At 31.5% G+C, this 26488-nt stretch overlaps 2 protein-coding genes across 3 annotated transcripts; one reads left to right on the top strand and one right to left on the bottom strand.

The window, feature by feature from the left end:
* Window positions 1-204: 204 nt before the first annotated feature.
* On the bottom strand, window positions 205-1941 carry LOC115885479. The gene is made up of 2 exons (XM_030904424.1): window positions 800-1941; window positions 205-718 (listed from the first exon to the last, which is right to left on the bottom strand). Exons 1-2 carry the CDS (start codon window positions 1921-1923, stop codon window positions 421-423), a joined length of 1422 nt encoding a protein of 473 aa, XP_030760284.1. The 5' UTR covers window positions 1924-1941; the 3' UTR covers window positions 205-420.
* Window positions 1942-19905: 17964 nt separating this feature from the next.
* Window positions 19906-21408, top strand: LOC115885481. 2 transcript variants are annotated; one of them, XM_030904426.1, is made up of 3 exons: window positions 19906-20347; window positions 20705-20993; window positions 21056-21408. In XM_030904426.1, the coding sequence occupies exons 2-3, from the start codon at window positions 20706-20708 to the stop codon at window positions 21194-21196; spliced, it is 429 nt and encodes a 142-aa protein (XP_030760286.1). In that variant the 5' UTR covers window positions 19906-20347; window position 20705; the 3' UTR covers window positions 21197-21408. The 2 variants fall into 2 exon arrangements, with proteins under 2 accessions (XP_030760286.1, XP_030760285.1); XM_030904425.1 differs by having other exon boundaries at window positions 19906-20635.
* The last annotated feature ends 5080 nt before the right edge of the window (window positions 21409-26488 follow it).

Here is a 26488-nt window from a genome sequence, read left to right as displayed (position 1 = left end):
TCTAATGATCATGGTACCTTCGTACATTACATGGCTTTCATTCTTTGCCACTTCCTCCATTTTGTCTACAACTCCATACACATTGCAATCAAGAGTTAAAACTGGATAATAGATAAACTGCAATACCACCACAAGTAATCCCAATAAAGGGTAACTTTATGTTTTCCAATATTAAAAATTGATTTTTTGAAAAATAATTCTAACTCAGAAAACCAAAGATTTATTTATTTTTAACTTATTTAATTAACAATAGAAAAAATTGATATGGTGACGGGCAGAGATTCGTTCTGCACTGCTGTCGATAGATCAATCCGTCGTTCGAAGTCCTGTCTTCGCTATTTATAATTAAAGGGTATCTTGCATCAGCATTATTGAACAATGAAGGCTGGATACATAACTCCTCCCTGCGAAGAAGAAACTCTAGGGTGGACTAACTTGAGTTTCGTTAATCATCCTTGGATGGGGAACGGGCTTCGGTTGAAGTTTTCTTTTTCTAAAAATGAAATAAGAAGTTGCAAAAATAATTAGAATGAAGAAGATGCTCCAAAGTGTCCAATTCACTGCATGGGAATGAATGTAGAAGTTTTCCATTGGGTTTTCTTCTTCTAATTGAATTAAATGCATTTTATCCAAGGGTACTTTTTCAATATTTAATTTCTTGATTGGAATAACATTTATATTTGTCAATGTCTGTATTCCAGAAATCAATACAGGGTGTGTACTAATAATTCCTTGTTTATTAGTATAAGTCGCTTGTGACATTATAAATTCACAATTTTTCGGTAATGTGAATAAATATGTTCCTTTCAGGGCCATTACTTGTTTTTCTTCACATATAGTAGTTATTTTTTCTTCTTTTGGAAATACTGCAATATAATGCATTTGATCTACTTCTTCTATGATGTTATTCTTCATATTGATAGATATTTGATTACAAGTTTGTGTATTCTTCGTAGTGGATAGCATTGACGTAACGCAATCTTCACTTTGAGGTAGTGGTAGGAGATGACTTCTTTGGCAAAAATACTTTGTACTGGTCTTCATACATTCTTCAGTGTCGTATTGATACTCATGTTTTCCCAGGATAAGGTAATTTGAAGGTGGGATAATTATTGTTTGATTAACATTAGGAATAGAATATAAATGATAATATTCTAAAGGATGTGGATGTATCAATGGAAAATTTAGCGAAAATATTATTTTATTTTCGTAAAAGAATGTATTTGTTTCTACCACTTTATAATAATCTAAGAAATCTTTATTTTTAAAAGGTAATTGTTCTTCATTATAAATATTTGACATATTATATAAAAGTTCTTTTAATTCTTCATGAGTTATTAAACTCGAATGCATAATCTTTAAATTAGAAAAACTTATAGAAGTTTCTAAATTTGTAAGAAAGTTCATTAAGATGTCAAGGTTATTCTTTATTTGTCCAGATATACTATTTATTTCCAATGTATGATAAAAATGAAATAGAGTACCGTTTAAAGTATTTCTTATTTCTTCGACTTTATATTTAATTGCGTTTTGGTTATCAATTAAAACTGTCATTGTTTTATTCATATTACGCATAGATATTTTAGAAAGAGACAAATGATTATTAAATTTATTGATAATCTTATTTTCATTATTTTCTAACTCTTTTAAGTGATTATGTATTTCTTCGGCATCCTGTTGATCAAGATTTCCTGAAATAAATTTTACTAACGAGCCTAGAGGATTTATTAAACCTCGTTTAGTTCTTAGATTTGGCATTAATGAACGAATTTTATAATTTACTAACTTTAGCTCATAATTTAAACTGTTACAAGTATTTAGAAGTGTGATACGATTTATGTCGTCTGAAAATTGATCAATTAATAATTTTAAATCGTCATAGTGTTTATTCGTTTCAAGAACTTGCTTATTAATTTCATTCATATCAATATAGTGTAGAAATGTATGTGTTGCAGTTTTTAAACTGACCTCTCCTAACTTAAAAGGAAGTATGCCAGGATTTGAGTCAAGGTTCTGTACTTGTATTTGCTGTGCCATCAAGATTCGTGAGAGAATCGTCAATCTGTAACAATGATTTATCAGTTAATTTTCTTGGTTTTTTAAAACATTGTTTATGATATTTATTTTTAGCTGTAGTAGTGACTGTCAAATCATTGCTTTGTAAAATATGTTCAGGTTTATACAGGGGATTTGTTTTAGATTGTCTTTCAGATTGTTTACGATATCCTATAGTACCAGGTTCGATATCTACAGGGTGGTCACGTTTCTCATTTCTTTTATCGATAATTTTTTTCTTTTCAGTTGATATTTTTTCAGCTATATTCTTATATAAATCATTCATTACTTCTTTATGCGTTTCTAATTGTTCATTAACAGTTCTCACGTCATTATTAATATCGATTGGTTCTCGAAGTTCTAAATGTCCTAATAATAAATCAACAGGTTTTTTATTTGTTGAAGAATGAATAGAATTGTTATAACCGATAATAGAATAATGTAATTTTTCGAAGGGGTTTAATCTTGGATTAGTTAACTTTAAAGTTCTCATATGTTCTAAAAGTGTTAAATGAAATCTTTCGACAATTGCATTAGAGTTCGGGTTTTGTGCCAAACAGTAATGCCAATTGATTTTATAAACTTTAGCAAAATCTTTAAGAATACTTTGAGAAAATTCAATACCATTATCAGAGATTATATTCTCTGGGATTTTATAAGTTGAAATAAATTGTAAAAGAGATTGATATACATGTAGAGCTGATAAAGAAGGAATGACATAAGCTTGTCCGAATTTCGAGAAGCTGTCACAAATTGTCAAAGCAATTGTGTTATCAAATTTAAATGTGTCAATGTGTATAGTTTCAAATGGTTTTTTAGGTGTTGGTGTTAATTGTAATTTAATTAGGGGTGGATGTCGTTCATATTTTACTTGTTGACAAATAGTACAATTATTAACAAAATTTCTGACGTCATCGCTTAATTTCGGCCAGTAATATTTAATCCGTAATTCGTCGATAGTTTCTTTTATCCCACGATGGTTTGTTATGCCTTCGTGTTGTAATTTTATCAAACTTTGTTGTGAATTTTCACGAGTGATATCTTGTAAAATTTTATTTGTTTTTAAAAGTCTAAAACTAGAATTTTTAAATATCTGAGGAAGAACTCTACACATTTCTTTATAAAAGTTTTGATCATCATTATCGTTTTCAAAGTAAAAGACATACTGTCTTTTTGGTTCGGCATATTCTTTAAGAAAACTTATTAATTGTTGTGTAAAGGTTTCTTTTAGAAAATATATACGCCATCGAGTTCTATTGATAGGTGGACCAAATATTTTCTTTATTTCAATTCTTGGGTTTACATCAACTTCAGTTAAAATTACTTGACATAGAAAATAATTTAAAGGTTTCTCAGAAATATTTATTGTCAAAATAGGGTCTTCCGCGCTAGTGTGAACTGTGTCTAAATCAGAACGTTCTTCAGGGTCGACTTGTCCTACGATAGATTCATTGTCTGCTTGTCTACTCGTTGATGGTTGTGGATCTTCATATAGTGAAGGGTTTTCGTTGAACCTTTCCATATCTCTTAGTATAGGAGGTGTTGCTACATTTGTTTCTGTTGGATATATTTCAATACGAGATAGAGCATCTGCATTTACATTTAATTTACCTTTCTTGTAAATTACTTCATAATCGAATTCTTCCAGTTTGAGACGCCATCTTACTAATCTAGAATGAGGTTCTTTTAATGACATTAGCCATTGTAAAGGCTTATGATCAGTAACTATTTTGAACTTTCTACCGTATAGATAGGGTCTAAAGTATTTTGTAGCCCATACTATAGCTAGTAGCTCTTTTTCAATTGTCGAGTAGTTCTGTTCAGAGCTGTTCAACGTCCTTGATGCATAGGCAATAGGTTTATCACTTCCGATTCTTCCTTGCGATAATATTGCTCCTATAGCTATATTGCTAGCATCCGTTGTAAGAATAAATTCTTGATTAAAATCTGGATATTGCAATAATGGTTCATTGCTTAATAATTTTTTACAATCTTCAAAGGTCTTGATGTAAATTGGGTCTTTTATATTTATATTAGCTCCTTTTTTAAGACACTGTGTAAATGGTTTAGTTAAATTTGCAAAATTCTGAATGAATTTTCTGTAATATCCTAAAAGTCCGAGAAATGATTTTATTTGTTTTACAGTTTTTGGAATAGGAAAATTCTCAATTGTTTTTATTTTGTCTGGATTTGGCTTTATTCCGTTAGGGGTAATAATGTGTCCTAAAAATTTTACTTCTTTGTGTAAAAATTCTGATTTGTCTAACTGAATTTTCAGGTTGCTCTCTCGTAATCTATCAAATACTTTTTTCAAATTTACGAGGTGTTCTTGTAAAGAAGTCGAAAATACTATTATATCGTCCATGTATACGAGACATGTTTTGTTGACCATTCCTCTTAAAACGTTGTCCATCACACGCTGGAACGTGGCTGGGGCATTTTTTAGGCCAAAGGGCATACGTAAATATTCGTAGTGCCCATTTTCAACACTAAAAGCTGTTTTCTTGATATCATCTGGGTGCATTTCTATTTGGTAAAATCCACTTGCAAGATCTAGTGTCGAAAAATATTGACAGCGACCAAGTTTATCTAGAATATCTGATACGTTCGGAATAGGGTATCTGTCGTCGATTGTTTTTTCGTTTAATTTTCGAAAATCGATAACTAGACGCCATTTTTTCCTATTCGAAGCATCTGCTTTCTTCGGAACGATCCATATCGGGGACGACCATGGTGAATCGCTTGGTCTAATTATATTCTGATTCAACATATCTTCGATTTGTCGTTGGACTTCTTCTTTGTGTATAAATGGATAGCGATACGATTTTGTGTATATAGGAATTTCGTCTTTCATCTTAATTTGGTGTTTTATAGTATTAGTAAATGTTAAGGGTATATTTGGTTTATGAAAAATATCTGAATATGAATAACATAATTTTAAAAGTTTGCTTTGTTCCTCTCTATTCATATGATCAGTTCTAATAAGTGAACTTATATCAGTATGACCATCTGAATAAGGACTATTAATAGAAAAATTATATAATTCGAAATTATTTAAATCTAAGCTATTAACTTTTATTGGACTATATAAGCATATTTCTTGAATATCGTCGGTGTTGTTATGAATTTCTACTGGTGCATAATTATTTTTAGAAACTGTTATACAGGCTGGGATAAAACAATTATAAATATTTGTATTTTCTAAACTTATTTGACCATTAGAAATTGAAACAGGAATATTTAATTGTTCGATAGATTTTGATTCAATTCGAGCGAAAAATAAAAGTTTATTTTTTGCTTCGTAGTGAGATAAAGGAATTTCACTAAAAGGTGTTTTTAATTTATAGTTATTCAAATCTAATTGAACTTTTAAATCTTTTAATGTTTCGTAACCTATTAAGCCGTCAAAAAAGTGATGAAATTTAAAAAGATAGAATTTCATTTTTTGTTTTGATCTAAATTCATCAAAAGCTGGAATTTCTATACAGTGATTCCTAGTTGTTGTTTGGAAAATTGATGATATAGTAAATGGTTCCTTTTTTATTGAATTATAAAAGTATTTTTCAGCCTTTTCTGGATTTATAAAAGATTTAGTTGCACCGGTATCAATTAATAATTTTAAAGGAGGATTTTTAATTTGAATATATGGTAAATCTTTTTTATCGTATATCGAGTGAATTTCTACGTGTTCTGGTTTTTTTCGTTGATGTCGGGAAAATTTTGTTCATTGTATGATGATGTATGTGGTTGGTTTGTGTCATCATATGTTTGAGTTTCATTTATAGTGTGTGTATCAGCATATTCCGACTCTGAGTAGTACTGTTGTTCGGGATAGGAATATTGATAACCTTCGAACTCATTGTTTGAAATATAAGGCTCATTGTTATTTTGTTCTACGTTGTGCAATTCCTCGAAAACAAAATGAGGTGGATTAAAATATCTTTGTTGATTTACGGGGGGTTTTGGAAAAGTTCCGTGAGATATTCCGCTCATCGGTGTAGGTTTTGGAAATTGATTTTGAGGGATATTTCTAGGTTTAAAGACATTGGTATTTTTATTAGTCCCAAAAACTTGTTTGTTTGTGAAAAATTTGGGCGGTGGTAACTGCCTCGGTCTTATATCAATAGGTTGAGAAGGAAAGACAGGTTTGGTTTGTCTTGAGAAATTACTTGGAAAGTTCTGTCTAAAAGGTTGATTAAATTGATTAAATTGTTGATTTTGGAAGGGTTGGTTTGGAAAATATTGTGTGAATGTTGGAACATTAAATTTTGGTGTGACTTGTGGTATGTGTGGTTTTTGTAAATGTCTTATGTTATTTTCCGAAATTATGAATTGTCGTGCTGAAGCCAAACATTCTGGTCTCATAGCCCTAATGCTAGATCCTAATGGTTCTTTTAAACCTGCTAAAAATATTTTCAATGCATGGGTGTTGTAAAATTGTTTTTTTAATTGTTTTGTTGCTTCAATAGTTTCGTGTGTGTCGATATAATTATGTAAAGCACTTAAATTAGACATGACACGAGTGTGGAATTGTAGTGGTGTTTCATGATTTGTTTGTCTTAATTGGTCTAAATCAAAAAGCAAGCCATTTTCATCACGTTGGTCTCCAAAATGAGCAATTAAAGAAGTTTTAATGCTTTGCCAATCTTTATTTATAGAAATACTATAAACCTCTCTAGCCTTGCCAATTAATTTTGAATATATGCCATAAATAATAGTCACATTTTGAACACAATTTACATGATCTGGTCTAGTATCCCAAAAATTTGAAATTAAAGTATTAGCTGTCTCTAAGTAAGATGATAGTTCTAATGGATTACCATCGAATTTAGGTACAATTTCTAAAATTTTTGCATCAAAATGCGGTGGTGCTGACATGTTTAAGCTTTCTGGTTTTTCTAAATTAAAATTAAACTTATCTTTAGAACTTAACTTAGGAGAATTAATTGATAAGCTAGATAATAAATCTGTTAAATCTAAATCCGCGTTTCTAGTTACGTTTTCTTGTCTTAAATCTAATTCGCTTAAATTTAACTCGCTATTTTCGCTACTTTCCGCCAAGGAATTAGGTGATAACGAGGGAATTGACATGGACAGGAAGTACTTACATGAGTAGTCTTCTCACCATAGCTTCTTTTTTCTTTTTTTTGACGTTGACCGGGAGATACAGCGAATAGAGTGACCCACTTTGTTGGTCCTAGAAGTGCCGTAGTCTGTCTCTATTTTCTCTCCAGCGGTTCCTCTTCTTGCACGATGCACGAAGTTCTTTTCTTGGAATTAATGCTTGATAGCAAAAGAGATGATTTTTCTCAAAAATTTCTCTTTTCCAATCCTACCGATGACTGCGCCACTTTATGTTTTCCAATATTAAAAATTGATTTTTAAAAAAATAATTCTAACTCAGAAAACCAAAGATTTATTTACTACTTTTTAGTTTATATTTTACTTTTAACTTATTTAATTAACAATAGAAAAAATTGATATGGTGACGGGCAGAGATTCGTTCTGCACTGCTGTCGATAGATCATTCCGTTGTTTGAAGTCCTGTCTTCGCTATTTATAATTAAAGGGTATCTTGCATCAGCATTATTGAATAATGAAGGCTGGATACATAACTAACCAATAACCTTAACCAATAATGCAAAGAAAAACAAAGATACGGCCAAATTTAGGTAAAACTTTACGTCTAAATCGGAGATGATTTTCCGAGTAGTTTTGATCGGGTCCGCTATCTTTGGAGGAGTCCTACACACAAAATCTCCAATTCGCTCGTTGTTTTTTTCCTCATCACTTAAACCCCACCTACATGGTGTATGTCCTTGATACTTATAACTCAAAATAAATTCGATAGTTTTTCCTTGAAGGGTCATACTATTTCGGTAAATAGTCACTTTCCATCTCGTGACATTTGTTGTCTTTATGTTATAAACATAAGGCAACCCAGTTAGGGCATACATTATTGGACAAACACAAGCTACTTTAGTTGGCTGTTCTTTAATCAAGCTCACCCATTCAGACTAGCTCACCATTATGGTGGGCTCTATTAATATCATTCATATTGACTAACTCATAATCAGCTTCATCTAATAACTTAATATTAGAGTCAACCGCGACAACATTCACTGCTGCCGGCACCTTCACTGGCAGTTTAATGTGAGCTTCTGGTTTGACTGTGGCACTACTTACCATTGCTGTCAGGGCAAACATAGTTAAAATAGTAAACATTCCAAATAATAAGTTTGGTAACTTTGCTAAGTACCATAGAGAATTATTAAAGTATGATAAAAAAAAATATTTTAAATAAATTCATTATATTAATTGATTATAATAATTGATTAACGATATATATATGATAATTATTATAAATAATTGATTAACGAATTGAACGTTTTTCTAATTCTAGTATCCCGACGGCACAAAATCGAACCGGTACCGGAAGGCGAGTGTCAATGCGAGTAAAATTGCAAACTGTAAAAACCTCGTTTAAAAATAAAATGGGCAAGCACAACGAAAATAAATTTTCGTTACAATCTAAACCGTAATACTTAAACGTTAACTTTCGAAAACTTTCAAAAACTGTTGTTAATAATAAAACATCTGTTTTTAGGTAAATATTACACAAAATGGTCCAAATCGAAAACTTTAAACATGTTCCATACGTTGCACACGTGCTTATAATCATCAGCGGATAAAGGTTCGTTTTTCAATCTTAAAAAAAAACAATCTTTCGTTGGTAATTTTGTCTCATTTAACGTTTGCAATTACATATGTAATCGTAGGGGAAAACACCTTTTCTTAGAATTAAATTTAGTTGTTCCGGATCGAGAAAGTGAGTCTTTAGTGATAGTGCAAGGAAATCGCGATTGGAAAATACTAACTAGCTCTTCGAGCGAAGTGAGTTTTGAAAATTGAGTTTTTGAAAATTTTCCTCTTCCTGCGCGCGCAGTCTTTGTTAAATTAAACATTTTACGTGTAATGATCAGTATGTCTTCCATGATTTTAGACATCTTATTCTAGTGATATTAACTTATACAGGGTGTTTCAAAAAGTATCTGCCATCTCTCGTGGGGAGATTCCTCACGTAAAAATAAGATTTAGTTTTCATATCAACATAGGTCCGATTCTGCTTTGTTTCGTAGCTACAGGGTGTTAAAGTCTTAATATTTTTTCGATTTATTATAATTTTCTTCAAAATGCTTTTAGCGTTTTGAATGAAATTTTGAGGGTAAAATTTGCTATAAGTGTAACATATTTTAAAGCTAAAAAAATATCGACATATTCACCAGGGACGTGCATATGGGTTATCACTGGCAGCGGCGTAGCTAGAAATAGCGGCACCGTACAGTGGAACGAGCTTATGGGAGCGGTTGGACATGAGGTTTTTTACTTGATACTTTCAATATGGAAAACTTAAAATTATTTATATATATATATACTGTAATATTATGTAAAAAGTGTCGTCTTAAATTATAACAAAAAATTGTTGCCTTAGATAACTTAAACCATATATAGGGCGCCCCAAAAATATAGCGTGTTTTACCAAAACCAGTTTTTTTTAAAGACCATAACTTTGCTTCAATGTGATCAAATTTTTTCGTTTTGAGTTTTTTTTTGGAAAGGAGGAACTTTGAGTTTTATTAGAAAAAATATTTTTAATAGATTAATAATTTATTATATAGGGTGGTCAACATAAATGAGCCTTTGAAAATTGCTCATTACTGAAACATTTTTGGTCCGATTTTATTATTTGTGGTAATTTTGGAAAGCCAATGCTTTGAAATATACAAATTTAATGTCAAATTTGATATTTCATAAAAGTTAAAGATGGCGGACAATTTTATCAATTAGGTACTTTTAAGTACACCCTCCAAAATACAAAAGAGAAATACTAAGGATTATCAGCTGTCTATAAACTCATCCAAAATATTAAAAAGCTAGATATTGTCAGGTAACATGTAATATATAACTAAAACATTAATTCGACAAAGAACAATAAACATTTAACATTTTATAAAAAAAACACAACAAAAAGATTAACTCAATATAACTCTTCGATAATTAAATAATGTCTACAATATTGTTTTAATTTTTAACATTTATTATAATATGTGGTCATCGGACAAGTCTAACAAATCTAAAACTTCTGAAGACGATATTCCTTTGAAGCGATATTACTTTTTAGAGATATTAGAGACCTGTCCCTGGTAACTACAGGATCGGAAGCAAGTAAAAGACTATTAAGAATATCTTCATTGTTAGCACACCTAGATATTTTCCTGGCATGGTTTAACCTGTAGGATCTGAATAATTTGTGATTAGCTTCCTGAGCCTCCTCACTTAGTTGCCCTATAGGTACCAAAGCATTGTCAATAATATCTCCGCCATGAATTAGAATTTTGTGGACTGTGGCTGACAAAAGAACCAACCATATAATTCAACATATTTTTTTGCAGTTTCAGTACAATAACTAACAAAACTTGTTTTATTATTTTTTTTTCCTGAAGCTATAGCTGTTAGAAGAACACCAAAACGGGCAATAAGATTTTCGTTTAAGCCAGTAATTTTAGCAGTAAGGGAAGGATCTCGAAAAAATCTCCTTGCAGTGTTGCCCGTGTTGGTGGTCCCTTTACCTCGTTTTACAATATCTATCAAAAGACCAGTTTTTTTCCTAAATTCATTTTGAATTTCTATCTTTCTTCTATTTCTAAGTTCCTAATGTTCGTTAGTTCTCGCGGACTAAGTCAGGAAAGGTAGGTTGTATGCTATATGCAATAGGCACTCGTAACAGCGTATCCAAGCGTGGAGCGAAGATAGTCCATAACAAAAATTATTTTCGTTAATTGGTTTTTGCATTACTTTATCCAAATTATTCATTACAGTTGGAGATGGTGTTCGTTAAAATGTTAATTATCTTAACGTCAGCCATCGTAAAAAGCATTTTGTAATAAATTTTCATATCTTTAAATAACGTGGGTTGTAGATCTCCAATTTCCCTTTCAATTTCATTTTTAACTGATTTTACCAGTTTTTCGCTTTCTTTGTTAAAATAAAAATGAATTGGCCTACATAGCGTCGTAGAACTTGGAGTCAGATTTTGCCACAGGACAATGTTCGAGTCATTCGAATGCAATTTAATCGGGACCAAGCTGCTTATGAAAACATTGTTATCTTTACCATTTTCATTTTCAAATTGAATATTGTACTCGGCCTGATCTGATGCCCCATCAAAACCCCATTTTATAATTAATGTATATGATTTTGGTTCTAAATATTCTCTACTTTTTTCAACATTAATTGATTGTAACAGTCTGGTAGTTGTTTTGTTTAATAAGGCCTGTAACTTAATTTTAACGCTCGTTTCGGTAATTGTTATGGATTCTTTTTCAGGATAGCATTCTGATTTGGCCTTCTGTATTTGGTAATAACTTGGAAAAACGTCCACATGTGTAGCCGCTCTAATTATATTATATTGTTGTTTACTTAGATTAGCTCCTACATATGCAGCAAGCGCTTTTTCTCTTGATAGTTTTATATCTTTGGAAGGGGGTGCATTAAGTTTTCGCAAACCTTTTTAACCTCATCAGCGTATTCAGGGTGTTCTGTTAGGAAATTTAAAATGTACTGTATGTTTGGCTTCATGTTTTTCTTCGTAAATATTCAACGTGCTCTTCGGGACTGTCTTTTAAATATTGTGTTCTTCTTCGCTTTTGTCGGTCACTCAATAAACTGAAACTTTTGGACGTAGAAAGCTTATGTTGCATCTGAAGATGTTTCCCTAAATCAATATTGTCAAAGAAAAGCTTCTGCAACCAAACCTTATTTTCTGTTATAAATCTGGATTTTGTTCTCCTTGAACATTGCCATCTTGAAGACAGTTTAGAGCTAAAGAATTTTACCTTTTCTTTAATAAATTTGTTCTTTTCCTCTAAGTTCAAGAATTCCAGAGTTATCTTTTGCACCAGTTTGTTATCACATAAACTCACTTTTTTCTCACACAGATTATTAAAAATACCTTGATTTGTAAGCTTTTTAAGATCCATCACAGCAATCAATAAATTACGGAACAATAAAGTAACCCGCGTTGATAACTTACGCTTAAAATCAAAACCAAGTAGCACATTATTATTATTTGTTGTTGTTGCCTGGATACAGCGAGTCAAACAAAAAATGTAATATACCAAATACCCTGTGAATGCGATAAATTTTACATTGGTGAAACATCTAGACCCTTAAATGTTAGAATTAAAGAACATAAAGATTATTTAAGAAAGGGAGATTTTCACAAATCTAAGATTTGTCAGCATTCATGGGACACAGGGCATGGAATAAATTTTAATAACGCCAAAATTATAATGAAAGAAGCGATAGCCTATAAAGAAAAATAAAAGAGGCTTTTTTAATTCAATCTAATAAAAATAAATGTATTGCTCATGTATCTGTAGATGTTAGTAATGTATGGCAATCGCTTCTTTGATTTTAAACAACATTACATAAATAAACATAACATACGTGAAATTTAAAAATAATCATACAGAAAGTTTGGGCTTTTTGGTTTTACCTTATTAAGTAATTATCAGGTAGTAATTGTTAAATTTGAAGTTTATCTTAATATAATGTCATTTTAACAGAACGTCAACGATTTCTTGTAGACGTATCTGTTTTAAAAAGTAAAGTGTTCTCGAATAGTTCAATTTAAATATTTTAAATAGTTTTTTCTTGATTCTTTATATTTTTTGCTTCCGACGACGGAAAAAAAAAACTTTCGAAACGTTAAGCATTTTTTTTTCTTTGTTAGGCAAATTTTTATTACTGTAAACACAACTTCTGACAAGCAGCGTCCGTTTAGGTTTAACGCAGAAGTGTTTACAAAAAATAACTATTTTATTTTGTAGATTTTTCTTGCAGTGCAGTGGCGAAAAACCCATCAGGATTTTTTTTGGATAAAGTTAATGTTTTCTGGACAAAATAATGTAAAAAATAATGGTTTAGCATGTTTTTCGTTTCGTTTTTTAATATTTCAGCCAAGTGATAACCATATTAAATTACTGCATATTTGAAAATTATTTGAACGACTAGCATTATTTAATAATGCTAGTCGTTCAAATAATTTTCAAATTAACAAATTTTGTTAATGTCAGGGTAAATTTCAAATAAGGCATGTGGGAAAGTATCACTTTACGCATTTTTTAGGAAAATAACTATAGTAAAGTGATAGAACACTAATTTCTCATTAACAAGTCATATTTGAGAATCATTTTTTTAATAGTTCTGCTTATAATAATAAAACCGTAGATGTATCCTAAAAGGCGGGGAGGGTGCAATGATTTGGATATAATCTACTAATATACGATTTATACATAAATGTTAAGAAGGATAGTACCTAATAATAATATCGGAATAACAATATATTTTTAAAGCCAGACTTGTTCAACCTATGTAAATTACTTAAAAGCCCCCTGAAAATAGTATACATCGTATAGTTCAAAATTTGTTTTTTCAAAAAACGGCAAATTGGGGCAACTTTTTTATATATGTTTATAATAAGGGTATAATGGTCTACTATATGCCGCTATTCTTTTTATGGTACCTTGCGGCACTTACTTCATATTTCTTGATGATTAGATCTGTAATAAAAATTCAAAACTTTTTAATTCAAAAATATATAGTGGGTGATTGATGAGATGTATGTACAAAATTTTGCCAAAAATTAATTAAGAAAGAACGAGTTAAATTAAAAAAATAATATTTTTTAAAAAACCTACCGCAGCTTGGGCAATAAAAAAATCAAATTGTGGTAATATTTTCAACATAAATTAGCCTTTTTGAAAACGGTTAATTTTAAACCTTTGTAAAAACCACAAAATACATTTTTGTTTTCTAAAAATCAGTTTTTAAGAGAGACCTGACATTTGTTTTTGAAACTACCATATTCAGTTTTCCATTTTCCCAAAAAAATTTTTAGCCCCATGTCCAACATTTAACATGGACCCGTTCCATTGTGCGCCGGGGGGCAAAACTATCGGCTGGCGCTTAAAATACACCCATATTGACATATTTTTCTGGTATCTAAACTAATAGAAAAATAAAACAAAATAGTTACTTATACGGATACTTAATGTATACTTTTATTTTTTTATTATAGCAAAATAAAATATATAACGGGTGTAACTGGGTAACAAAATTAAATTTAATACTATAAACGTAAACTAAAATTCTATAAAATTTATAGAACATTAGAAATTTTTTCTTCTATTTTTAATGGAAGCAAACTGATCGATTATATGATCAAAATTATTTTTATTTTTTTGGGAAAATTCGTTTTCTATACTTAATATTGCTAGACTATAATTAACCTTGTCTGACTCATGGTACTCCTTAAATAGTTTTTTATAAGCTTGAGCTTTGAGAATGTTCTCTCAGCAGATGCTGATGTCACAGGAAGTGTCAAAAATAATAAGAGAGCAGTGCACACATCGGGAAAATTTGATACAGTGGTTTGATGTTTACAAAAGAATAAATCAATCACTTCTGTAATAATATTTATGTTCTTTAAAATAGCTCTAAATGCAGAGCGGAAATTTAGTATTTCCCCTGCAAATTTTGCTGTTAAATCGTCAGCGTATTTTTCTTGCAGTATCTTAGCTTGCTTGTGAAGTTCACAGTCACTTAGGGATACTAAATGGGAAGGTTCAAAAAAAATTAAATTTATACACGATATTTTGAAAACTTAGCAGTCTATTTTTTAATTGGAAAGAGGTGGTGTCTAAAATACTGTTAAACGTATTTTTCTTTTTAATTTTCTTCTGATAATTTTGTATTAGTACTTATTTAATCGAAAAAATTTTTTGTAACTTTAATTCTTTTTTCTACGAAAGTTGTTTCGACTCCCCAAGTTTTTGACAGCTCTAAATAAAGCCTCTGATTTAATTTCATCATAACTGTTACGAGGCTCGCAAAACTGTAGATAAGCATGACTAAATAAAATAGATGCCTCGGCAATATTCGTTATTTTGCGTTGAAGTACTTTAGAAATATGGTTTAAGCAATTAAGTATCTTGGAAAATAAAACTAATAAAATTAAAAATTTAAAGTTATCCAATTTTTTCTTCAGTCCAGTTGCTTCAGACTGTTCATCTTTATTCTTACTTTAATTTCTGTAAGTGACTTTATAACATTTATGAAATTAAATCTTAAAGATTCTAAAGCATCGTTCCTTGATGACCATTTTGTCGGATTTTTAATGAAATTTTACTTAATGGAATTTTACGTCTTGAATTAATTCCCATCGTTTAAGACTAGCTGAAAAAAAATTATAAACATGGCTGACAATTTCAAAAAATTGTTTTGCTTCTGTAACATTACCGACAGCATCGTTAATGACTAAATTTATTTTATGTGCTGTACAGTTGATAAATTGGGCGTTTTTTTCTAATTCAATAATTTTAGTTTGTAGTCCATTATAAGCACCGCTCATAATAGCCGCACCGTCATATCCCTGTCCTCTGCAGCGTTGAAACGTTAGATTTTTTTGTTCAAATAAATTTGCAATATAATTTTTTAAACCTTCCGCACTCCTGTCATGAACTACGCAATAAAATCCTGTAAAAGATTCCTTACATTCAACTTGAATTATTTCATTATTTTCATTTTTCTTTAAAACGACATACCGGAATATTACACTTAACTGTTCTATTTTAGAAATAAATTGTGTAGTGTCTAAAATTAAAGAAAAAAGAAAGGTGCGCTACGTATTTCGTCAAAAAATTAATTTTCAGCATCTTTCCCCAACATGTTAATAAATTTAAACATATTAATAAATATTATTTTCATTTTTCTTTAAAACGACATACCGAAATATTACACTTAACTGTTCTATTTTAGAAATATCTTGTGTAGTGTCTATAATTAAAGAAAAAAAGGGTGCGGTACGTATTTCGTCAAAAATTTTATTTTCAGCATCTTTTCCCAACATGTTAATAAATTCATTTTGCACAGTAGGATTTAAATATTTTATTGTACCAGAAGGTTGTTCTAATAACTTTTGAAGAACGTTGTTATATCGAGATAACAATGATAAAAAAAACCTTTTTTAAAATCATTAGAACTATCTTTAGAACCTCTGAATGGTAAATTACATAAAGATAAAGTTATAATAACTTTTAAAATCCTTCGTAATACCTGTCGCCCAAAAATTATAGTCGTTTTTATAAGCCACATCAAAATTTTGGTTTATTAAATTTTTATTTTCTTTCCAGGAATCGTAAACTATACAAACGTCGATCTGTACATTGCTCTCTTCATGTTTAATAATTTTCGTACCAATATGTTTCCAGTCAGAGGTACCATTAACCCAAGTTAGTTTAAAAAATTGACTAGATCTATTCCCAAATAACTGAGAGATGGTGCATCACTGAGAGATGGTGCAGGACTGTCGGGCTGAGTATCAACTCGGATAAAACCGCGGTTGTGCCATTCACCAGAAAGCGAAGTTTGAAAAACTTGAAAAGAATCCATCTATATGGAAAGGAAATACTGCCATCACAGGAAGTGAAATATCTAGGAATAACCCTGGATAGTAAACTTCTTTGGAACAGGCATATTAAGAACATTGCGACAATGATTAGAATGGTCATTGATGGAAACAGTACTGGGAGAATTTTTAGGTGAGGGGCTTGGAACACCCTCAGAAAGAAAATTCCACTTCTCCAACTTCCAGTGGATGACATACCAAGAATTTACAACTTCGAGAAACACCTCACTGTAGTATTGAGTAATAAAAAGGATTGGAAGGAAGAAACGCTTACTCAGCATATAAAAGACCATATCAGAACATGGTATACTGATGCCTTCCAAAACCAAAGCAGGGACAGGGATAGGAGTATTTGGGCCGAAAACCAAATACTCCGAACCAATGGGCACCTACCCCAGTATCCTTCAGGCAGAAATTTACGCTATCGAAAGATGTGTACAATTTATCTTAGATAGGAACTATCGAAAATAGGAAATTGCCATCCTATCCGATAGTCATGCAGCACTAAACGCGATCAACTCAGTAACCATCAATTCGAAGTTGGTCAAAGAATGCCTAGAGAAGCTCAACAAGTTGGGCAAAGAAAATAAAGTCCTCCTACTCTGGGTGCCTGCTCACCAAGGAATAGAAGGCAATGAAAAAGCAAATGATCTAGCTAGGAAAGGAGCGAACAACTAACTGAACCAGAACCGTTCTGTTTTCCAAGCGGTAACCAACTGAAAGCGAAACTGAAGAATGTGGAAGACTCCAACCGCAACTTGGAATGGGTGTCCTCCAACGGTCTAAGACACTCGAAAAAGTTCCTCAGAAGCTACGACCGAGAAAAATCAAAGGTTTTCCTTGATTTAAGTAAAAACAATCTTCGGATTGTCACGGGGTTTCTAACAGGACACTGTCTCCTCAACGAACACCTCAGTAGGCTGAAGCTGAGAAACAACGGCGAATGCAGATTCTGTGGGAATATGGGAAACACCTGAACACCTCATCACTGAGTGCGCCGAGACGACGACCATTCGTGCCATGAACTTTGGTACGGCTGATGTCAAGGATGGAGAGCTGGCCGCTGTGGAGCCGTCTCAGATACTGGCTTTTGTTAAAGCCTTGAGATTGTATGATGGGTTATAACTCGTTATAATTCAAGAAACGGGAACGCACAATAGATCTGTAAGGTCGCAGGTACTAACTCCCCTCCTAAACATTCTACATTCTACTTTCCCAAATAACCAGCAAGGCTCACAGTAACAGCAATCCAACATTATTGAATGACATAACCACTTACGCTCAACAATTATACCATATTTTGATTTATAATTATAAAAAAAGGAGAAAAGGACCTGTCATCGGTTTTGGGAAAACTTATATCTGTAGGTCGACAAGGGCCATAAGTTAAAATAAAACGCTTTAACGAGCTGCTTTTTATAATTTCTTTATAATTTTCCCGATCTGTAAGATATCTCTTCATTTTTAATATTTCAAAAATCTGATTTTCTTGATATGAAGTTGTTTCATTGTCTTTTAAAATATCACAAGAGATTTGAAGAACTCCTTCATTTAATTCCAATGCATTCTCTTGTATGCACTAAAAAAACTATTTGACAAAAATTGATAAATAGTTATTTAAGTGTCGCGAGAAAAAAATGTTCGCTATATATGAATGAAAGTTTCATTCAAAAACAATAAAATAAATTTCGCCTAAATTGGTAATAAATCCCATGGCTGAGAATCGCGAAGTCCAAAATATTTTAAACTGATAGTGAACTATTTTGCTTATTAATTCGCTTACCTTATTCTGCTGTAAATCTGTATCCAGCACCATATCCACTGAAGACGTTGTTTTCGGGGTTTCAGTGTTTCCAGTTGCCACCTCCTTAAAAGAAAAGAAGCTGGTAATTTTAGGCAACTTTCCCCTTTTATCTTCTTCCTCTTTTTTTCTTTTTAAATTCTCCCTTTTTCCATGTTAGATAGTACTCTGAACAGAACAATAAGTAATATTATTAGAATTACTTACTGGCTACTGAATATATAATTTTAAGATTTTGCTTTAGTTACTTAGTTACTTACCTGTTCTTTCCCCTTGACTGTCCAAAACAGTCCTGTCCACAACGCTCCCTCCCAAACCAAACTCTTCTGGTGTTTTTTGGGGACTATTTTTTTGCCGGTATATATTTCAAAACTTACTAAATACCCGTTGCTTGTACACAATGCCCAATTTTTGAAACCAAAGCGTATCGGCTTACCCTTTATATACTGCGTTGCAAAGTGCTTCCCGTAATAAGGGATCATGCTCTCGTCGATACTCAGATGTTCATCTAGGCCTCCATGTTTTTTAAAATTTTCATTTAGTTTGTCAATGAGCGGCTGCAGTTTGTATAATTTATTTTCTTTATCAATTGTTTTAAATGTATGTGCCGAAGGATCATCTCAAACCGATTTAGTCGAATACTTTCTGAAAGTATTTGTGGCACGTCATTGTCGTTTGACCAGTACATACGTTTACTGGGGTACTCATTACTCAAATTAGATTTTTTTTGTTGTGCGTATAAATTCGTTTGTTGTTCTATATTGGTAAGTACCTCCTCATCGAAAAACAAGTAAAAAAACTCCAATGGAGTCGTTTTTTCATAAACTTCTTTGGGTGGATTTTTTCTGGTGCACTCTTGATTTATTTGAAAATTGGGTTCTTGATTGGTCCAATTATATAATTATTATTTGCTCCTTTTTGATGTTGAGGGTTGATTTTTGAAAATGAATTAATATATATAATAAATAATAAAGTTTTCAGTTGCATTGGGAAATAAAGTAGCAAGAGGAATAGCATCATCCTACTCATAGTGGTCAGTTTCTTCGTTAGGGAGTACGGGAACAAACTCACTCTCCACTCTTAACATTGCAGGGCCCAAATAAGAAATATTTCCGAAGTGTTCGTCATCGGATAAATCACTGTTAACATCAGTATCTTCGCCATCTTGAGGGGGAGTAACATATATGTTGCCCTCTGTGACATCACTTTCTTCTAGGCAATCAATCAGTTCCGAGAGAGATAGGCTAAAAAAAGGTAAAATCGTTAAAAATTAGAAAAAAGCCGAAAATGTTTTGTGCAAACGTTGCAAAAAACAATAATTTTTTTTCATAAAATTTTGGTTCAGGAGGCATACCGTTCGATAAAACGAACACTAAGTGTAAATACACCTTAGGTGCATTGTGAAAAAAAGATATATATTTTCTGTTGCGAATCTGCTATGCACAACTAAAGGCATAATGACCACCAAAAATAATAAAAGTTTTTAAAAAAATTATGCTTAAAAATAAGCAATTGTAGTCTCACTTGGCGAAGTTCGGATAGCACAACCAATTTCCTGTAGATGTTCATCCCACGTCCTGTGATTTTCCTGTTTAACATATGTTCGAAGCATCGTTTTCACTACTCTATTTTGACGTTCAACAGGATTAGCGCGGGGATTATAACTTGCGGTGTAAAATATTCGTGACTTATCGATGGCTTAACTGCAAAATGTCGTAACCCACAAAAATTTTGAAAAGTGCTTTATGGTGCCAATATATTTGGTTGCCTAAACTGCACATTGTGACAAATTGTTGCAAGCCACATACGCCTGGAAATATCATTTTACGCGCCAAAACCAAATGTCGTATAATCGTGACGTCTCGGTTGGTTTGTCAAATGTCGTAAGCCACAGTTGAGCAATGACGTTTGGCGCATAAAGCAGGTTGGTGTTCGAAAAAGTGATTTTTAGTGGTTTGAATGTAAGTAATAATTGTATAGAGTTTTATATAATTGAAGGTTAATTCATTTAGACTTTGATTTTAACACGTGTTTGTAAATTATTTTGAAAGTTACCAGAACATAATAAGAAAATTACGCCTAGTGGGATACGACATTTTAATTTTCTCTAATAATTACTTGTATATTAGGGTTACGACATTTTTTAAACATCTAAAGTTAAAAAAATACTACTCATTGTTTTTTATAGAAACTGTTAAAGTAATTAATTATTTTTTTCGATCAGTGATAAAATAGCGTTTTATTGTCTTGTATGAAAAACAACTATTTATTAAATTTGTAATACATAAAATAATAGTTTTTTAATTTGATGGTTTTAGAATGTCTAGCAGGTCTGCCAAAATTTTAGCTCTAGCAATATCTACATCATCACTGACAGAGGTCAGTAAAGGAAACAGTGAAAGAAATATTTCAAATGGAGCTGCTTTAAAAAGAGAACTATATGAGTCTGTTGGTCCCCACACGTTTGATGACATCCCTATAGTGTTTGAGGATATTAATCTTATAGACAACAGTTTATCGGAATACATAGTAATCGATGATCCTTCTATGAGGTCGAAAAATATCCAAATAGAACAAAGCGCTTTTGAAGAATTATTACCAGCTCAGGTAAAATGGCGAACGCTATAAAATTACAAATTGCAAAAATAAAATTAATATTCAAATTTCAGGTTGGAGAAAATGAAGGGAAAAATATGATTACTATCGATGAGGCTTATGTGTCCAGCAATGAGACATCTACCAAGGAAATGCCTCTAGTGGAGGTAGATATAATTTTAAATAGTAGTATAGAAAGTTCTAGAAAGTCGTAAAAAAAAAAACATCCTGAATCCACAAGAAAAGGAGTCAACCAATTACAATGAAGAAGTTAATTTTGAAAGTGAAAACAGCTATGTGCCAGAGGGTTCAGGAAATAGCAGTACAGAAGATGAGACTGATTTACACCAAAATAGAAAAAATATTAATAAAAGAAAAAGGAAAGGTAACACGTCGACATGGAAAAGGCAAATTAATAAAAGATTGAGAATGGAGGGAAAAGAATATAAATCTATTGTAAGAGATAACCAAGGGAAAAGAGTAAAAAGAGCAGCTAGGAAATTAGGTGATGTGTGTAACTGTAACTCTATTGCAAGGTCTTGCAGCAAAATAAATCAAGAAGTCAGAAAGGAAATCTTTGATGCATTTTGGAATCTAAGTTGGAATGACAAAAAAACTACATAAGATCTCTTGTTATTTATAAAGAAAAGGAGCGCTGTTATGTTCAAGGAGACTCCAGAAGAAAGGGAACTTTTATTTACTATTTACAAGTAGGAAATAACGAGAAACTTAAAGTCTGCAAAAAAATGTACCTCAATACTTTGGGAGTTAAAGAAAGAACTGTAAGAGAATGGGTAACAAGTCCAAGAACACACGGAATGCCAAAATCTGATTCTATTGTAGAATCGAAACAAAAACTACCAACAAATAAGCAGCTGGACAATAAGAAAAACAAAGATCTGATGATACAATTCATTTATTCTATACCGAAGCTACCATCGCATTATTGTAGAGTCGACACTAAGAAGCTATACTTAGAGGAAAACTTTAAAAATAAAACTGAAGTTTACAATCTGTATAAGGAACACTGTGAACAGCAACAAAATTGCCCGCTTTCGATTTGTACTTTTATGGATACATTGAGTGAAATGAATATCGCAATCCACAGACCAAAAAAAGATCAATGTGATCTTTGCTGCTCTTACAAGGTAGGAAACACCACAGAAGAACAATACAAAAATCATATAGAAAGAAAAGAACAAGCCAGAAACGAGAAGAAAAGAGATAAGGAAGCCGCGACAAGGAAAGAATGTTACGTGTTCACGATGGACGTGCAGGCAGTAAAGCTTTGTCCAATGCTCTATGCCAGTAAGCTTTACTTTAAGAGCAAATTGCAAGTCCATAACTTTTCTATTTATAATTTAAGCACTCATCACTGTGTTAACTATTGCTGGAACGAAACAGAAGGTGAACTAGTCTCGTCAATTTTTACCACCTGTATTGTAAAACATCTAGAACAATTCTGCATGGAAGAAAAAAAAACTATAATTATTTATTCGGACGGGTGTGGATATCAGAATAGGAATGCCGTACTAGCTAACGCCCTTTTAAATCTGGCAGTAGAACAAGGTGTGACCATTTTCCAAAAGTTTTTGGAAAAGGGTCACACCCAAATGGAGGTAGATTCCGCTCATGCCTTGATTGAGAGAAAGTTAAAAGGAAAAGAAATTCATATCCCAAGCCAATACCCAATGATAATTAGAGAAGCAAGAAAGAATCCTTTCCCCTTTGAAGCACACTACTTAACTCATGAATATTTCATTAAATATGATCTAAAGGAAAATTTTACCTATCAATCTATTCGTCCTGGTAAAAAGAAGGATGATCCCACAGTGAACGATTTGAAGTGTTTGAGGTATTCGCCAGATGGGATTATTTACTATAAAATTGACTATAGTCAGGAAGATTATATCCCACTGCCAGTAAGACCAAATAACTCGGTCAAACCTTTAATAGAACGACCATTATATAAGCAGAGAGTTCCAATAACTAGGCAAAAATATAATCACCTACAAGAACTGACGCAAGTATTGCCACACGAAGTTAAGAAATTCTATGAAGACATTCCTTTCTGCGACAAAAACAAAGATTAAATACATAATAGTAATATAATATTATATAAATATTTAAACATACTTAAGAGTTAAGTTTTTCATTTAAAACGTGTTTATTTTTCTAATAAAACATTTTATTAGTTTTTCAATTAGTTTATTTTTCGTATTTCCTTCGTATTTACTAAAATGTCGTATTCCACCAATAACTAAAAAAACAAATGTCGTATCACGCCTCGCTTTTTTAAGAAGAGAAAAATTATAATTCTTTTATATTCTAAAAATATATTCTTAATTAAACTTGAGCATAACATTAAAATATTCGAGCTATAGCGCGTTTTCAAAAAAATAAAGAGTTTTTTATTGCTCCTGTAAAAAGTGGGTGACTGGGCTTACGACATTTTGCACTTAAGCCATCGATATACAAGGGTATAGGAAATCTCGGCGCAGCGGCGGCAGTCGGCCAGCGCGCGCAAAAACCATTACATCGCTAATTGTTTATTGATATATCTTTTAGTTTAAAAGCAAAAATATGGGGTTTGCTTTGATACCTTGTCAAAGACATAAGCGAAACTTTTTAAATTGTTTCTTTTTTCATTTAGGCCTTCGCTTTTCGTTAAATGAAAGTTATATTAAAAAAATCTATTTTTAAACCAAATTTTCGCATGATTGAAATGATTATTCATGTTTAAAGTTTTTTTTGGTCATAAGCGCTAATGGAAATGTTTTTTTGTAAATAATTATAAAAATTACTCCCTACGAAGATTTTATTGTGTACTGGATCAAAAATAGAGTATTTGTTTTCTCTATACGGTGGTATTGATAATATATCGATTTTTGATGATAGTGCCCTTTTACCCGGTCTAATTTTTGTACTACTTTCGGAATAAGGGTCCCCATATCATGTACTGTACTTCCATGCCTGAAAAATTCAGCTTGTGACACCGAAGTGAGAGTAACGTCAAAATAAGCTTTAATCTACCTACATCATAGGTAGGTGTAGGTACTCTAGGTATATTCTACCTAGACAGTGGTGAACTAGCTGACAGTAGTAATTAATTTGTTATCCGATAAGTAGTTTGTCATTATATAAGTTTAATCATCTTATACCTCCTATAACGGTAGGTTTTGGATTTTCTAATGATTGGTTTGTTAAACAAAAATATACTGGGCATATAAATGTCTGTTACAGGTTAATTCGTTAAAGAAATATAAGCCACACTACATATTATTTTAATAATAATAGTATAATAGTAATGGCTATATTATGTTATAACACATACATATGTATTGAATGTACTTATTTTAACCAATGCATTGTTTTTGTTTATTTAATCTCACAAATAAAAAAATGTTTTATAGTTTTTATTATAAAACAGTGATTATACATTTATTTACACCCCTTACACTGTTTTCGTAAGGGTGTAACCAGGAGTATATTTCGTAACCTCTTACGATATAACAGGGCACAAAGTGTTATATTACTTAATGCTTAAAATTTAATAATATATTTGTACATAAAATAAAATAGACTAGAAAGTCAATTAATTAATATTGACGTAATTACTAAATAAGTACAAGATTTTTCTAATTATTTTAGTGTAATTTTAGTCACCTAATTATAAAGGAGAGATATCCAACCATTGCATTATTTTACTCACAAATAAATGTTTTATGGTTTTTATCATAAAACAACGATTAATTTATTATACCCCTTAACCCAAACACTCCAAGGAGGATGAACTTCGGTGACCCCTTATTTAAAATGGACAAGCTTTATTAGTCAATGTTTTATATAATTACTCCAGCATCTTTAATAAAAATCTAATGTAATTTTTCATAGAAATGATCTGACATAAAAAAGCAAATTTTATCAAAAACTTTTTGATTATCTACAAGGAGTAAACTGCTGACAAATGTCTGTATACTAATGCCAAAAGTAATGCCAAAAATACAAATTAAATACCAAAATTTCTTATATAATGCCCCACTAATGCCGAGCTGATTCAATATAATACCACTAATACCACGAATAATATGTAACACATTTGTTTCCACGAATTAACCTGTAACAATACCACAAACAATACTGGTAGGTGCATGCACAGATTTTTCCTAGGTAACTTAAAAGTCGTTAAAAAGTCTAATTATATTTAAGAAGATATAATTCCAACAAATTACATTATAAGACCAATAATGCACAAGTAATACCATTAAAATTTTAGGGTTTTTAACTTGTGTAACATATTTCTTAACGAATTAACCTGTAACAATAGTGGTAGGTACGCGCACAGATTTTTTCGCCAGGTAACTTATTAAGTCGTTAAACAGGCCTATAAAAGCTATAACAACATAGGTAACTAATATTTATAATTTAACTCGAGTTTTAATCTCAAATAATAAATGTTTTTACTGGCGTATTTCTGGGGTGTTCATTATTAAAAGTAGATATTCTTCCAAGTTATGCAGCGGAAGTAATTAGTAATGTTTCCGGTGAGACCGTAATATATGTCACCGGATTCTGGTTCCAGCATAAAGACTTTTTTCTATAGAAAGAGTTTTTCTATATTTTCCTTTTCAAAATAAGACTAATTTCTTCTTATTCTTTTAAATATTACAGTGTTTCTTTTTCTAAAATGTTATACTTAATTTTCAAGCTTAAAACTAAAAAATCACTAATGGAGGAAAAAATATACGTTATTGAATAAAGTTTATACAAATCCACTTTACCATAACAAAAAAAGTAAAAACCTGTCATGGCGGAAGATATTCAGGTGGCATTTCACACATTTATCTGGCCAAAATCGAGATTAAAATAATAAACTTGCGTAACATGTTATACACGAGATAGAAAGTTTCAGAATCGATTAATACGCAATACGCTACGCAGTCAACTTATTCCTATGCGCGGACGAGCGTCTTCAAGACTCTTCCTTCGGCCAGGGTAACGACGCCGCCGAAGAGGAATCGGCCTACGCAGTAAACAGGCTGGACACGGTGGAGTACGATATTGGCGAGTCTGAATATTTATAAAAATTTGCAAAGTAAAACATGTTTAGAAAAATAATTAATCCATACATATATAAAAGCTCAAAGGGGTTTTTTGTTGCATCCATCCCGCCGAAACCGCTTTACCAATCTTGATGATTCTTTTTTTAAATGAAAGGTATATATGTGTAGATTTGTTATGAAATATTTTATAGTGCTTTTTAATGGCTATTTCTTTTGTGTAAAACGACTAGAAATACTAACATGATACCTGAAAAACACCTACACACACAAATTATTTGTCATTGTCAGTGGTGTGTCAGTTAGATAATATATTACGTTTTTAGATATTTTAGAGTAAAGCCCCAATTATAGATTGAAAACGGTGCGGTTCGACGTTGCGGTTGACGTTGAACGATAACGACGGTAATTTGTTGTTAGTTATAGATATAAAACGTTTTAGTTAAC

This window comes from Sitophilus oryzae, unplaced genomic scaffold (assembly GCF_002938485.1).
Source record: "Sitophilus oryzae breed Bouriz unplaced genomic scaffold, Soryzae_2.0 scaffold_395_pilon_pilon, whole genome shotgun sequence".
NCBI lineage: Eukaryota > Metazoa > Arthropoda > Insecta > Coleoptera > Curculionidae > Sitophilus > Sitophilus oryzae.
The sequence above is the reverse complement of the archived record's forward strand: the minus strand, read 5'-3'. Positions and strand labels throughout refer to the sequence as shown.